The 15427-nt window shown below is 45.6% G+C and overlaps 1 protein-coding gene across 1 annotated transcript; it reads left to right on the top strand.

The window, feature by feature from the left end:
- Positions 1-436: 436 nt before the first annotated feature.
- LOC311112657 (uncharacterized protein) lies at positions 437-14441 on the top strand (the record flags this gene model as incomplete). The annotated part of the gene is made up of 7 exons (XM_084155799.1): positions 437-447; positions 1471-1492; positions 9416-10894; positions 11082-11318; positions 11400-11624; positions 13114-13180; positions 13276-14441. The coding sequence occupies 7 exons, from the start codon at positions 437-439 to the stop codon at positions 14439-14441; spliced, it is 3207 nt and encodes a 1068-aa protein (XP_084011925.1).
- Between the last annotated feature and the right edge of the window lie 986 nt (positions 14442-15427).

Genomic DNA, 15427 nt, shown 5'->3' with positions numbered 1-15427 from the left:
CAGTGGGCAAACGTACAAAATCAGCAGGGGATCAAATACTTTTTTCCCTCACTGTACAAATGGCATTACACTTAAAACATGTCTATAAAAGGCTATAAACAAAGCATCAATTTAAACGTAAACTTAAGCATTCACCTCTTGGAGAGAGAGAGAGAGAGAGAGAGAGAGAGAGAGAAACTAATTACTTGGATTGATAAAGGGTCAAGATTTATGGCACTCTCCAGCCTTGTGTGAGAATCTGCCAGACTCTTAGAACTGTCTGGGATAACTCTAGAAGCTCGCCCATGGCAGCGCAATAAAACACCTTAATAAAGGCTACTATGTAAAACTCTGTGGTAGCGTGTGCATGCAAAAGACTATGTTTACCAATACAACAATTGAAGTGAGGGATAACTGAGGTAGGCTGAGCAGCCAAACTAACGGGACTTAAGGGAAAATGAAGGGACTGTGAGGGGAAGTTAGGTACAGAGGAGTGGAGCAGGACAGACTTTTTTACAGTCCCTAAACAAGATCAATAGGGGAGCTTTTGAGCTGCATGTCTCAATGTCTTCACTGTTCTTTTATGTGCAATGATGCACCTGGCCTTTCCGCTGGCCTATCAGCTATTCCTATTTGTTCTTGTGTTTCATATTAAAAATGTATGCAGCTTTGAATGCTTTTATGTGTGGTATGATTGCTAATTAGCCTATTATAAAACAAGGTTTCTTCAATTTTAGATTGATAAAGTACTATAGAATTAATCAATATAATGAAAATGCATTCGTGCATGTCTGTCTGTGTACATGTAGCTGGCTATGTGAAAGTGAAACTCAAGCTTATACCATATTTAATTGTTGCATATGTCTGACATACATTCTGATTGAACAGATCTTCTTAGAAAGTTTAAATATTATTGTATTATCCAAGTGTAGGCCTATTCAAATAATAAATATTAATCAAAAAGTCCATAGACTAAAAATATATATTTAAAAAATCAACTTTCAATTATGAGCAGACTTTCACTTAAGAACCGAGTAGGCTATGGTAAAAAGAAAAGGCACTCAATATCCGATCACTTAACCTAAACATTTTCATACCTTTTTGGTCTATGTAACCCATAACAATTAGCATATTGCAGATCTGGATAGAAGGCAGGATAGACAGTTAGACTGCATGTAAACCAGGGAAAAAACGCACTAACCTCCCCTGTGCCCTTTAAAAACCACACAACCCGCCCCAAAGCAAATAAAAACGTTTGACAACGCTCCCCTATTTCTTTGTTTCCTTATTCTCCTCGATCGACTTACTTGTCTTTCTAAACGACAAGTAATAGTCAGGCTACTTTATAATATGGAATACCCTGTTTTCTTCGAGTGCCAGACTCTGGACACATCACAGAAAGAGAAGATAAAAAAGTACTTTGAAATTCGCCGTAAATCCGGTGGCGGAAATTGTGGACCAGTAGAATCAGTTGGTGATAACGTTTACAAGATTGCGTTTATTGACCAGAAAGGTATGAAAATGTTTCGGCGAAGTGATCGGATATTGAGTGCCTTTTTTACCATATAGCCTACTCGAAATTTGGTTCATAAGTGAAAGCCGGTACACAATTTCATTTCATAATTGTTTTATTTATTCTATGGCCTATTTGATTAATATGTATTCTTTGAATAGCGCTACACTTGGATAAAACAATAATATTTAAACTTTCTATGAGGATATGTTAAATCATTATGTTATGCAACAAATAAATATGGTGTAGTCTTAAGTTTAACTTTCACATAGACAGGTTGCACACATGCAGACAGACATGCACAAATGCATTCCTTAGGCATTTCATTAGGCTATATTGATTAATTCAGCAGTACTTTATCAATCAAAAAATTAAGACGTTTTAATAACTTCTAAGATTAATTAAGAACGTTATAGATGTACATACAGTATATGACTTTATAGATCATATCACAACTCCTCTAGTTTATGCCGTAGATGCCTGACTTTGTAGGTGCAAATTGTTTTAGAATTTTAAAAACCATTTATTGCAATTCTATTCACAGGGGGAATCCATATTTATGAACAGAACACACAACTATTTTTCTTAGGTTTTGCCACAATATATGATATTCAAAATGTGTTTTAATGACTAGATCACCATTCTACTCCCTTCCCTGAAAACCCCACCCATAGTGGTTAAATGTCAGGTCTGAAACCCTACCAACTCTGTAACACACAAATATCCTGCTTCTCTCCTGACAATCCCACCCACAGTGATCGATTGACAGGCCAAACTGTTAAGAATGTGGCCAGAATAACCCATGACAATGAGTAAATTAAATCGACATACACACACACACAGGTCCCATAAATTACTGCAAATGTTTTATGGGCTACACACTCTCTCTCTCTCTCTCTCTCTCTCTCTCTCTCTCTCTCTCTCTCTCTCTCTCTCTCTCTCTCTCTCACAGTTTCACCATGAACATTTTTTAAACTTGGCTCAGCAGCATACATATTTGATGCCTTGGCAGCAGCTAATGGGGATCCATAATAAACACACACATACAGGTCCTATAAGTTAAAAGCTAGATAGGTTGCTTGGGCTACACATCCCCCACTTTTCTCTTTCTCTCTTTTCCCCATACCACACATTCACTCACTCTCACACACACTCAGACACACCCTCAGACACACACAGACACACACACACACACTTGGCTTTAATACACTAGCTAGCTAGCTAGTCAGTCAATCTACTTGTGACTCATCACACAGACACACACACACACACACACACACACACACACACACACACACGCACATAACTCACTCACTGCCAACTAAACTTGACTAAATAGTTGAATGGCAAGCACTTAACAGTGTTGAGTTAATTAATCTTGTCATGTCTCTTGACCATCTCCTCAGGGGTAAAAAACATTTAGCAGGGCTTCCCTTCGTTGGACTTGCAAGTGCACCTGAACTCACAAGCCTTTTACATTTCTTGCCCAGCATCACTGACATATTCCCCCTCGACCGACTGAAGTACCGTAATTGACGGATCCACCATTAATGGATGGTCTTCCTCAGTTGCCTCCTCAAGGGGCTCGGTCTCGACTGCGTCTGAGTCGGTGTCTGTGCTGTCTGTGGAGTCGCTGAGGGAGACTGTCACACCCTGGCTCTGGGACTCTATATGTTGAGCCAGGGTGTGTTCATTCTGTTGTGTTTATTTCTATGTTGGCTGGAGTGACTCCCAATCAGAGGCAACGAGTGTCAGCTGTCGTTGGTTGTCTCTGATTGGGAGCCATATTTAAACTGTCTGTTTTCCCTTTGTGTTTGTGGGTTTTTGTTCCAGTTGGTTTGGTCATTGTTACCGAGGACGTTACGAGTCGTTTGTTGTTTTGTTGATTGTTGTTTCTATTATCACTAAAGATAATAAAGTTAACCATGTTCGTTCATCACGCTGCGCCTTGGTCTATTCCCTACGACGATCGTGACAGAAAAACCCACCATACAAGGACCAAGCAGCGTGTCCGGGGGCAGATCTTGGACTGGACATGGGAGGAAGCGCCGGGAAAGGAGATGGAGAGGTTGGCGATGGCCCAGGTGGGCAAAGTGTGGTCCTGGGAGGACATGCTCGGGGGAAAAGGGCCATGGGCTAGGATTAAGGCCCTGGCAAGAGAGGAGCAGCGGCGTCAGCAGTGTCAACGTCGGACAGGCGAGAGGCAACCCCAGAATTTTTTTAGGGGGGGGCACACGGCATGGACGACGGGGCTGACGGAGGCAGAAAAGGGGCGGATTCAGAAGGCCACCAGGTTACGGGGGCCACTGGTCAAAGTCGGGAAGGAAGGTGTAGATGCACGGCGAGAGGTACTGGGGTGTGTTACCAGTCCGGTCCGGCCCGTTCCAGATCCCGAGGTAGAGCCAGTGGTGTGTGTCCCCAGTACGGTCCGGCCTGTTCCGGCCCCTCGCACCAAGTGTACGGTGCGCGTCACCAGCCCGGTCCGGCCTGTCCCTGCTCCTCGCACCAAGCCTACGGTGTGCGTCGCCAGCCCGGTCCGGCCTGTCCCTGCTCCACGCACCAAGCCTACGGTGTGCGTCGCCAGCCCAGTTCGGCCTGTCCCTGCTCCACGCACCAAGCCTACGGTGTGCGTCGCCAGCCCGGTCCGGCCTGTCCCTGCTCCACGCACCAAGCCTACGGTGTGCGTCGCCAGCCCGGTCCGGCCTGTCCCTGCTCTACGCACCAAGCCTACGGTGTGCGTCGCCAGCCCAGTCCGGCCTGTCCCTGCTCCACGCACCAAGCCTACGGTGTGCGTCGCCAGCCCGGTCCGGCCTGTCCCTGCTCCACGCACCAAGCCTACGGTGTGCGTCGCCAGCCTGGTCCGGCCTGTCCCTGCTCCACGCACCAAGCCTACGGTGTGCGTCGCCAGCCCAGTTCGGCCTGTCCCTGCTCCACGCACCAAGCCTACGGTGTGCGTCGCCAGCCCAGTCCGGCCTGTCCCTGCTCTACGCACCAAGCCTACGGTGTGCGTCTCCAGCCCAGTCCGGCCTGTCCCTGCTCCACGCACCAAGCCTACGGTGTGCGTCGCCAGCCCGGTCCGGCCTGTCCCTGCTCCACGCACCAAGCCTACGGTGTGCGTCGCCAGCCCAGGCCGGCCTGTCCCTGCTCCACGCACCAAGCCTACGGGGTGCGTCGCCAGCCCAGCCCGGCCTGTCCCTGCTCCACGCACCAAGCCTACGGTGTGCGTCGTCAGCCTGGTAATGCCCGTTCCTCCTCCACGCACCAAGCCAGGGTTGTGAGTCGTCAGCCTGGTAAGGCCCGTTCCTCCTCCACGCACCAAGCCAGGGGTGCGCGTCGTCAGCCTGGTAAGGCCCGTTCCTCCTCCACGCACCAAGCCAGGGGTGCGCGTCGTCAGTCCAGCACAACCCGTGCCTGGGTCACCGGTGCCTGGTAAGGTACCGGTCAACTGCTCCACTACGGAGCTGAAGCTAACCGCTCCTGCTAAGTCCAGTTCAGCTCCAGCCAGCGGGGCCAGACTGGACCAGGGGCGCAATGGGGGGTTTATTGGAGGGTGGTGGGCAAGGCCGGAGCCAGAACCGCCGCCGAGGAGGTATGCCCACCCAGCCCTCCCCTGTTTTGTTCAAGTTGAGGCGCGGTCGCAGTCCGCGCCTTTAGGGGGGGGGGGGGGGTACTGTCACACCCTGGCTCTGGGACTCTATATGTTGAGCCAGGGTGTGTTCATTCTGTTGTGTTTATTTCTATGTTGGGTAGAGTGACTCCCAATCAGAGGCAACGAGTGTCAGCTGTCGTTGGTTGTCTCTGATTGGGAGCCATATTTAAATTGTCTGTTTTCCCTTTGTGTTTGTGGGTTCTTGTTCCGTGTTGGTCATTGTTACCGTGGACTTAACGAGTCGTTTCTTGTTTTGTTTATTGTGGTCTATTATCACTAAAGATAATAAAGTTTAACCATGTTCGTTCATCACGCTGCGCCTTGGTCTATTCCCTACGACGATCGTGACAGAGACGCTCTCCAGCTCAGGTGTCAAAAAGTAGTCGCCAGTAAGTTGACGCCACTGATTGTCTGAAGCAGCTCCCAGCACAATATTACTATCTAGCGATGTATCTCTCCCGGGAATCCATCGATGAAGTAGCAAGCTAAGCTACCTAGTGAGCTAAGGTATGGGAAGTAGTGAGAGTGTGACTATTTATGGTGTTTTTTTGACAGTAGAGCGAGAGACAATGTAGCCTGAGGTAAACTTTTTGTTTTCCCGCGGATTCTATGCTACAGTAGCTTTGATTGGGCGAACAGGAAAACCATCCAAATGAATTAATATATATGATCAAATATAGCTAGCAAGGTTGTAATTCATTCATGATTTCAAAATAGGGGAGGGATTTGAAGTTAAGATAGTGCCGCAAAAGCCTGATGTGTTACAAGCTAGCATCCACCGAACCGATGTGAAAGTGCTCCGTTGCTATGTTTCGTCCTACATTTATAAGATAAAAAACTATATTTATACTTTGGCAATAAGACAAAGATTATGAACGCAAATACATTGTTTTGTAAAACCAGATAAAAAACCCAAACAGCGAAAAATCTACATTTAGATTTTTTTTAAAATGTATATGCAAATTAGCCATAGTGACTTCTGACTGATTATGATAGATTATGATATTTGACAACAAATGGTGAAAAAACAGAAATATCATCAAAAGTATTAGGAATAACAAAAGTGTCTTAGCAAGCACTTTACTTGACCGTTATGCTTTTCCTCCAACATTTACTTTTTTACGGCACAATTGTTTGAAGCACTGTCACAGTTTCCCCATGAATTTTAATTACGTGGCTCAGCAGCACAGTACAGTACCTTCGGAAAGTATTCAGACCCCTTGACCTTTTCCACATTTTCTTACGTTACAGCCTTATTCTAATATGGATTAAATAAATAAAACATCCTCAGCAATCTACACACAATACCACATCATGACAAAGCAAAAAAAGGTTTTTAGAAATGTTTGCACAATTATTAAAAATAAAAAACAGAAATACCTTCTTTACATAAGTATTCAGACCCTTTGCTATGAGACTCGAAATTGAGCTCAGGTGCATCCTGTTTCCATTGATCCTCCTTGAGACGTTTCTACAACTTGATTGGAGTCCACCTGTGGTAAATTAAATTGATTGGACATGATTTGGAAAGGCACACACCTGTCTATATAAGGTCCTACAGTTGACAGTGCATGTCAGAGCAAAAAACAAGCTATGAGGTCAAAGGAAATGTCAATAGAGCTCAGTGTCTAGGCACAGATCTTGGGAAGGGTACCAAAATATTTCTGCAGCATTGAAGGTCACCAAGAACCACCAAGACTCTTCCTACAACTGGCTGCCCGGCCAAACTGAGCAATCGGGGGAGAAGGGCCTTGGTCAGGTAGGTGACCAAGAACCTGATGGTCACTCTGACAGAGCTCTAGAGTTCCTCTTTGGGGAATGGGAGAACATTCCAGATGGACAACCATCTCTGCAGCACTCCACAAATCAGGCCTTTATTGTAGAGTGGCCAGACGGAAGCCACTCCTCGGTAAAAGGCACATGATAGGCCGCTTGGAGTTTGCCAAAAGGCACCAAAAGGACTCTCAGACCATGAGAAACCAGATTCTCTGGTCTGAAGAAATCAAGATTGAACTCTTTGGCCTGAACGCCAAGCGTCACATCTGGAGTAAACCTGGCACCATTCCTACGGTGAAGCATGGTGGTGGCAGCATAATGCTGTGGGAATGTTTTTCAGCGGCAGGGAGTGGGAGACTAGTCAGGATCGAGTGAAAGATGAACGGAGCAAAGTACAGAGAGATCCTTGATGGAAACCTGCTCCAGAGCACTCAGGACCTCAGACTGGGGCGAAGGTTCACCTTCCAACAGGACAATGACCCTAAGCACACAGCCAAGACAACACAGGAGTGGCTTCGGGACAAGTCTCTGAATGGCCAGCCACAGCCCGGACTTGAACATGATCGAACATCTCTGGAGAGACCTGTTTTTGCTTTGTCATTATGGTGTATTGTATGTAGATTGATGAGGGGGAAAAAAAACAATTTAATCAATTTTAGAATAAGGCTGTAACGTAACAAATTGTGGAAAAAGTCAAGGGGTCTGAATACTTTCCGAAGGTACTGTATTATTAAGCCTAGTGATTATTTCTTATTATCTACTTGATAGCTACTCATAGAGCTCAACAGCTTGTAGTCCCAAAACCCGGAAATGAGTTACTTCTGGTTCTTTCAACCATTCCTATGGGGAAAATAAATTGAGAAAGAATAGGGTTTTGGTATGAATGCTGAAAATAAGGTCTGAGGTTAACACAGGCTTAAGAGGCCTTATACGTTTTGTTCTATAGTATGAGATAATATCAGTCAGTTAACATGACCATTATGAACTCTTTAGTGTGCTTTATGAGCTTTTTTTGATTACATAAATGCTTCAAGATTCACAAAAACTCAATTAATTTCCCCATAGGCTTTGTCCAACGAACTATGGTGGATTTAGTGCCTACCTGCAGTTTTCTGCAAAGGTGCAACCTTTGGTAGGCTGATGGAAGGCTACTCAGACTTATTGGGAGAATCTCAATTGCATACTCCTCGCGTCCTCTCTCCCCACCTAATTTTAAAAAACTCACTGGACGAGAAAGCCAGAGATCCCTCCCCTCTGACCGTCTCCTCCAATGGTTTCTGAGAAGGAGGCGAGGAGAGAGGATGCAAGCAATTGAGATTCTCCCAGAGGCTGCATACAGCAAAGCCTAATCAGACATTTCGTGCTCATCATGGTTCTTACAGGCTTGTGGTGCACGTCGCTCAAATGATATTGAACAACACCCTGCGTGCATCAGACATAAAATAACAATACAAATGTAACAACAAAATAGGTAAAACAAATATTTTGCAGGTGCCTTTTCATTTTAAACACCAGCGGTGCAACCAATGATATTGGAAGATATAGAAATGCATTTAGTATTGTCTACATTTGTTTTTGACACTTTTATTCTATTATATAAATAAATAATGCATACTTTTAAATTATATTATGTGAGCTAAAAAGAAAAAAAAAGAAGAAGAAGTATATAAAAACAGTTTCCTTAAAGTATATTTTTAGAGAGTACTAATGTTCCTGTCCCCACTACAACAACATCAATACTTAAATACATGTAATTTTGTCCTTGAAACATTTAATTGAAATACTGTAGAATTCCATGTATTCCTATGGAGGACTGCTCGTACTGGGGAATGCCAATATGGCCGACTGGTGGCTTCAAAGCCTCTCAATGGCCAACACATAGGATCAGTAATCCAGGGGTTATATACATCATTGTGTGCAACTAGTACAGAAAGCACTGAACCAAAACAGTGGTGTGGGAGCAAAGCAAAACTTTCCAGTGGGTAAAACTATTCACCTTGAGGCGATGTGGGGAGGGGGTGCAAAATGCAATCTGTTAGTTATTATATAATATATAAAATTGACATATATATTTTAATACAGACTAGCTCAAAACATGACTAATCATTGAAAAGGACAAATTACCCAATGGATCATAATACTTTTCTGTTAAGAAAGTGGGGGTGCAAAAACATATGTTTGCAACCTATTTTGCTCCATTGCTCAGGCGTCTATGGCCTATGCCTCTAACTCTTCAAGTTCTGGACTAAATGCAAAATGATTCATAAATACAGTTAAAACATTTTTTTGTTATTATTGTTATTATTGTTGTTGTTATTACTACTACAGAAAAATACCACCCCAGTCACTACAATGGAGAATCATCAGATATCCCAGAAAGCAGCTGGATGCAATAATATATCCATAAACATATTTAAGTAGAAAAATAATGACGTATTGTAATCAGTATCACAGTGGAATTACCCTGCAAATAACCTGCAATTGTTTTCCATCTCTAGATTCGCCACTCCCTCCCGGTGGAGACATTGCCACCTGGTGGTCAAGAACATGTACTTCATTGTCTGAGCTTATGTAAGCAAAAGATCAACACCATCTGTCGTCCGGGACAGGCCAAGCTCCGTCTTCTAGGGGAAGTGATAGAGAAGGATCTAGGTAAGGTTGTTCCAGGGGTGAGGGTGACGCGCCTTGACTCAGCTCAGATGGTGCTGGAGGGCTTCTCAAGTGAAGTCCGGATAGCCAGACAGTTGGTTCAAGATAAAATCTCTACGGTGATGGAGCGGGTGGTGCCTGAGGTGTCCCTCCACCTCCTGTTCTTTCTGAGGAAGGAGTATGGGAGGCCTGAGCACCTGAGCAGCCTGCTGGGGTTTGAAGGCCAGGTGGAGGTAGAGCTGGGGGACACAGAGCTCCGTCTATTCGCCCTCTCCTCTGGGAAACTGGACCAGGCTGAGAAGGATCTGCTGGGTGAGTTTGGGGAGGAGAAGATTGACCTGCCCAACGGTGTCCTCCCAGCTGAACTGAAGTCCAAACTTGAGAAGAAGGTGAAGGAGATGAACCAGAGAAGCCGCCGGGTGGTGGCCAGGTACGGTCCTGGGTGTAGAGTGCAGCTGCTGGGCCACCTGAAGCAGGTTCAGGAGCTGAGGGAGGAGATCGGGGACTTTCTGATAGGCCAGTCCATTGGAAGAGTTGTGGGACGCCCTCAACAGAACCATGGTGGCGTAGTCGGTGAAGCAGGCGCCGGACCAAGATGTGAGGAGACGGTCGCAGCCACCAGCTATTGCCTCCAGGGAGGGGTGTGGGTAGTAGTTTGTCAGGGTGACATCACCAAGGAACAGGCGGACGCACTGGTGAACGCAGCCAATAAGGATCTGGATCACGCTGGAGGTGTGGCTGCAGCTCTGAGCCGGGCGGGGGGACCTGAGGTACAGCGGGCCAGCAGGGATCTGGTTAGGCAGATAGGGAGAGTACCCACAGGTACAGTGGTAGAGACCACAGGAGGGAAGCTGCCTTGTAAGATGCTGCTGCATGCGGTGGGACCAGTAGGGGGAAGCTTAGGTGGGAATGAGCGCCCTCTGCTGGAGAAGACAGTAAAGGCAGCCCTGGATCTGGCAGAGACCATGGAGCTCCAGACCCTGGCCATGCCCTGCATCAGCTCAGGGATTTTCGGCGTTCCTCTGAAGGTGTGCTCTGAGGCCATAGTCTCTGCAGTGAGGGACTTTGGGAGGGAACAGCACATCCTTACCAAGGTCACTCTGATTGATGTGAGTGGAGAGGCAGTGAAAGCCATGCAGGAGGCCTGTGATAGGCTGTTTCAGGGGAAGAGGGAGTTTTCTGGGTGGGAGGGAGAGTCTAGCACCACCAACACTACCACTACACATGCTCCTCAGAGAGACACCACTTCTGCCTCCGCAAGGGAAGCAGCCACTCCAGAGGTCTGTGTCCAGGTGGAGATCATCCAGGGAAGCATAGAGAAGCAGCAGGTGAGAGAGAGACACTGACATGGCCACATTCTTGATTCAACAACATTCTGTGAATTATGTTGACTTCATACTGACTCAATGTTCCCGTTCTCTTTTACACTTTCTCTTCCTTTTTCTGTTACCCTTTTTCTTTATTTCTTTATCTCTTTCTTTCCTCTTATTTGTCTCTCTGTCTGTCTCTCTGAAGGTGGATGCCCTGGTGTCCCCCATGGTTGGTAGTGACCCTCTCTCCTCCCGTGTTGGTAATGTCTTGCTGGAAGCAGCTGGACAGGCGCTGATGACAGCGTTTCTGAGGGAATCAGGGGGACAGACTGCACCTGGTGACAACGTCCTGGTGGATGGACTGTCTGGTCTCGGCTCTGGCCGTGTCTTCTTCCTCAGCTGTGCACACTGGGACAACAACCCCCAAGGACAAGCAGTACAGGTGTGTGTGTGTGTGTGTGTGTGTGTGTGTGTGTTATGACCTTGAACCTCCATTAACACTTGATCTCTGGTCCTCTCTCAGGCTCTGAGGCAGGGTGTGAGGAAAGTCCTGACCTCTTGTGAGAAGCAGGGCTTCCGTTCCGTTGCCTTCCCTGTAGTTGGAACTGGTGAGGTTCTCCAGTTCCCTCACAACGTGGCAACGCAGGTTCTGCTAGAAGAGATCCGTCGGTACGAGCAGAACCGAGCGAGCAGAACCCCCTTCCTTATCCGCATTGTCGTCCATCCCAATGACAGAGATTCTACCAAGGTGAGGAGGGACGTTTAAAGAAGGTCTCAAACAATTACACAAAATGCCCATTAACTTAAATTAGTGTTGCACAGTATACCGGTACCACGGTAATATCACGGTTCCAAAATGTCATGATTCTTATTATACTAACATTTTAGAATACCTTAGTTATATAATACTACTGACCTTTTCAGCCCTACCAATCTAAAGAACCTTCTGGCGCCTGTTATAAAATGTTTATAAAGTCTGTTTTGTTCATAAATTCAGTTGAATTTAAGCTAAAGCCACTAGTCTCTTGTATGTGCTGGTCCAATAATATCCACTTCTCTTTCATGCACGTATCACCTTTGTTAGCTGTAATCAGCCAGCCGCTTCCCCTAACAGCCCTCACTCACCTGCTTCTCTCCGTCCGCTCTTCATGCGCGTCTAGTCCTCCGTCAGTTAAAAAATATATAATTTAGCCCTGATGGCGAGCGGGGATGCAGACCCAGACCCTGATGAGTCTTCTGTTGTTAGATATGTACACTTATTACATTGGAGCAGCGTGCAAAGCGAGCAATGTTGTTACATTGTATAATTTCATCGCCTGTTATAACCAAGAGCAACGTTGTTCCGTCGTGTTACCTAGCTAGCTAACAACCTGTAAGCCTCAACTATATCAAAATCCATTTATTTCTGGTGCTCCTTCAATTCTGTTTGGTGCCTAATGTTGTAAAAGTTGGGAGCAGTGTGTGTATGTGTGTTTGTGGGAGAGAGCGAGAGAGTGGTGTGTATGTGTGTTTGTGGGAGAGAGCGAGAGAGTGGTGTGTATGTGTGTTTGTGGGAGAGAGCGAGAGAGTGGTGTGTATGTGTGTTTGTGGGAGAGAGCGAGAGAGTGGTGTGTATGTGTGTTTGTGGGAGAGAGAGAGAGAGTGGTGTGCTGTGTTTCTGAGAGTGAGGGTGACAGAGAGAGTGTGTAAGGAATGGAGAGAGAGTGTGTGTGTGTCTGTGTTAATTGAAGAGTAAAGAAGGTTTCATGCAGTGTTTTCTCTTTACTGATACAATGACATGCAGATCATTATGCATGTACATTCCTTCCTCCCATTCCTCCAGCCATATCACAGTTAGGTCTTTGGAAATATGAGCAAATCAGCCATTCTATGCAGTATTCTATTATACACTGAACAGTGTGAAGTAAAATGTAATGTATTGTATTGAGTACAGAGTGAATTTTAGTGACAGAAAACGTCAACAAGCATCCGGGGGACGGGGCGAACAGGATGCTATGCCACTGATTGTCCACCGTGGTATCGCGATACTACTTGGTATCGTGATACTTGGCCTGGTATCGTATCGTTTGTACAATGTTGGTATCGTGACAATAGGTTTAATATGTTTCAGCCAATCACATTTCAGATTCTCTGAAGCCATTATATAATACTGTGTAAAACATCCATAATTGCAGATTTGTTTAATAATAACAGTCACAATCCTTCATTGCAGTTGTATTGTTTGTTCTAATCTACAGGCTTTTCAGACTGCCCAGAATGCTTTGCATCTCAGAGGGTTCGTATTGGGTGCTCGACCAGAGCAAGGTGAGTTACAACACTTCACCCCCACCTTTAAATCATATACATTATTTCTATATGATTGATCCAGTTCAAGTTATAATTATGAACCGTCCCTATAGACATCAGGATTGTGCTGCTGGGTAAAACCGGAGGAGGTAAAAGCAGTGCTGGAAACACCATCTTCGGACAAGATGATGTATTTCTCGTAGACAGTTCCTCCACCTCCGCAACACAAATATGTGAAGCGCAGACCAAGAACATCAAAGGAAGAAACATCACCCTGATTGACACACCTGGATTCTTTGACACTGACATCCCTAAAGAGGAGCTGAAACCTAAAATAGTCAAATGTATGACAGAGTGTGCTCCGGGGCCGCATGCCTTTCTCATTGTACTGAAAGTGGAACGGTATACAGTTCACGAAAAAGAAGCTGTAGCGAAAATCGAGAAATATTTTTCACCAGAGGCCTTCAAATATGCCACAGTCCTCTTCACTCATGGTGAACAACTCAATGGTTTGACCATTGAGAAGTTTGTCCAACAGAATTATGAACTGAACAAGCTTGTGGAGAAATGTGGAGGCCGCTGTCACGTCATTGACAACAAATACTGGAACACCAATCAGCAGGGTCAGCACAGCAACCAGTACCAAGTAGCAGAGCTACTCAACACCATAGAGAAGATGGTGAGAGAGAACGGAGGAGGATGCTACACCAACGAGATGCTCCAAGAGGCAGAGAGATTAATACAAGCAGAGATGGAGAGTCTTAGGAAGGAGTTAAAAGGCCAGATGTCAGAGGAAGAGATGAGAAAACAGGCTAAAGAAAGAGCGAGAAAGAAGCTCCTGATCAAATTATCAGGGATTGTAACAGGTGCAGTGGTAGGAGCTCTACTTGGGGTGTCAATGCTGATAATGCTCCCGCTCACACTCGCTACACAACCATTGCTCAATTTAGTCAAAAGTCAGATAGCAGCTTCAATGACAGGGCCAGCAGTCGTGGCGGAGGTAGCAGGACCAGCACTTGCAGCAGAGACAGGGGCGACCATGGGAGTGGGTTCAGGGATAGGCATAGGAGCAGGGATAGGCATAGCTGTAGGAGTTGTTGCTGGAACCGCCGCAACAGCAGGAGCGGTAATAGGAGGGATAGTAGGTGCAACTGCAGCAGAGGAGGCAGAGACAGTACAGGAGGCAGCAGAGAAAGCAGCTAGTGCTGTCTACAAGGAAGCTAAGGGTCTTTATGAAAAAGCAGAAAACCTTTTGACAGGGTGCAGTAAGTCTAAGTAGATGAGATATACCTGAAACCATTGCATGATGGCAACATGTGTTTCAATATCCAATAACTATGTAGACAACAGTCAGTTCTGTAGCTCAGCTGGTAGAGCATGGCGCTGGTAATGCCAAGGTAGTGGGTTCGATCCCCGGGACCACCCATACACAAAAAAATGTATGCACGCATGACTGTAAGTCGCTTTGGATAAAAGCGTCTGCTAAATGGCATATTATTATTATTTTTACCACTGTAGAATAGCTGCTTGTCCAATATATGTAGCTGCTTGTCCAAATATATATATATATATATATATATACAGTGAGGGAAAAAAGTATTTGATCCCCTGCTGATTTTGTACGTTTGCCCACTGACAAAGACATGATCAGTCTATAATTTTATTGATAGGTTTATTTGAACAGTGAGAGACAGAATAACAACAAAAAATCCAGAAAAACTCATGTCAAAAATGTTATAAATTGATTTGCATTTTAATGAGGGAAATAAGTATTTGACCCCTCTGCAAAACATGACTTAGTACTTGGTGGCAAAACCCTTGTTGGCAATCACAGAAGTCAGACGTTTCTTGTAGTTGGCCACCAGGTTTGCACACATCTCAGGAGGGATTTTCTTCCACTCCTCTTTGCAGATCTTCTCCAAGTCATTAAGGTTTCGAGGCTGACGTTTGGCAACTCGAAACTTCAGCTCCCTCCACAGATTTTCTATGGGATTAAGATCTGGAGACTGGCTAGGCCACTCCAGGAGCTTAATGTGCTTCTTCTTGAGCTACTCCTTTGTTGCCTTGGCCGTGTGTTTTGGGTCATTGTCATGCTGGAATACCCATCCATGACCCATTTTCAATGCCCTGGCTGAGGGAAGGAGGTTCTCTCCCAAGATTTGACAGTACATGGCCCCGTCCATCGTCCCTTTGATGCGGTGAAGTTATCCTGTCCCCTTAGCAGAAAAACACCCCCAAAGCATAATGTTTCCACCTCCATGTTTG

Source organism: Coregonus lavaretus (genome assembly GCF_964263955.1).
Source record: "Coregonus lavaretus genome assembly, chromosome: 39".
NCBI classification, from domain to species: domain Eukaryota; kingdom Metazoa; phylum Chordata; class Actinopteri; order Salmoniformes; family Salmonidae; genus Coregonus; species Coregonus lavaretus.
This window is presented reverse-complemented; position numbering and strand designations above follow the sequence as displayed.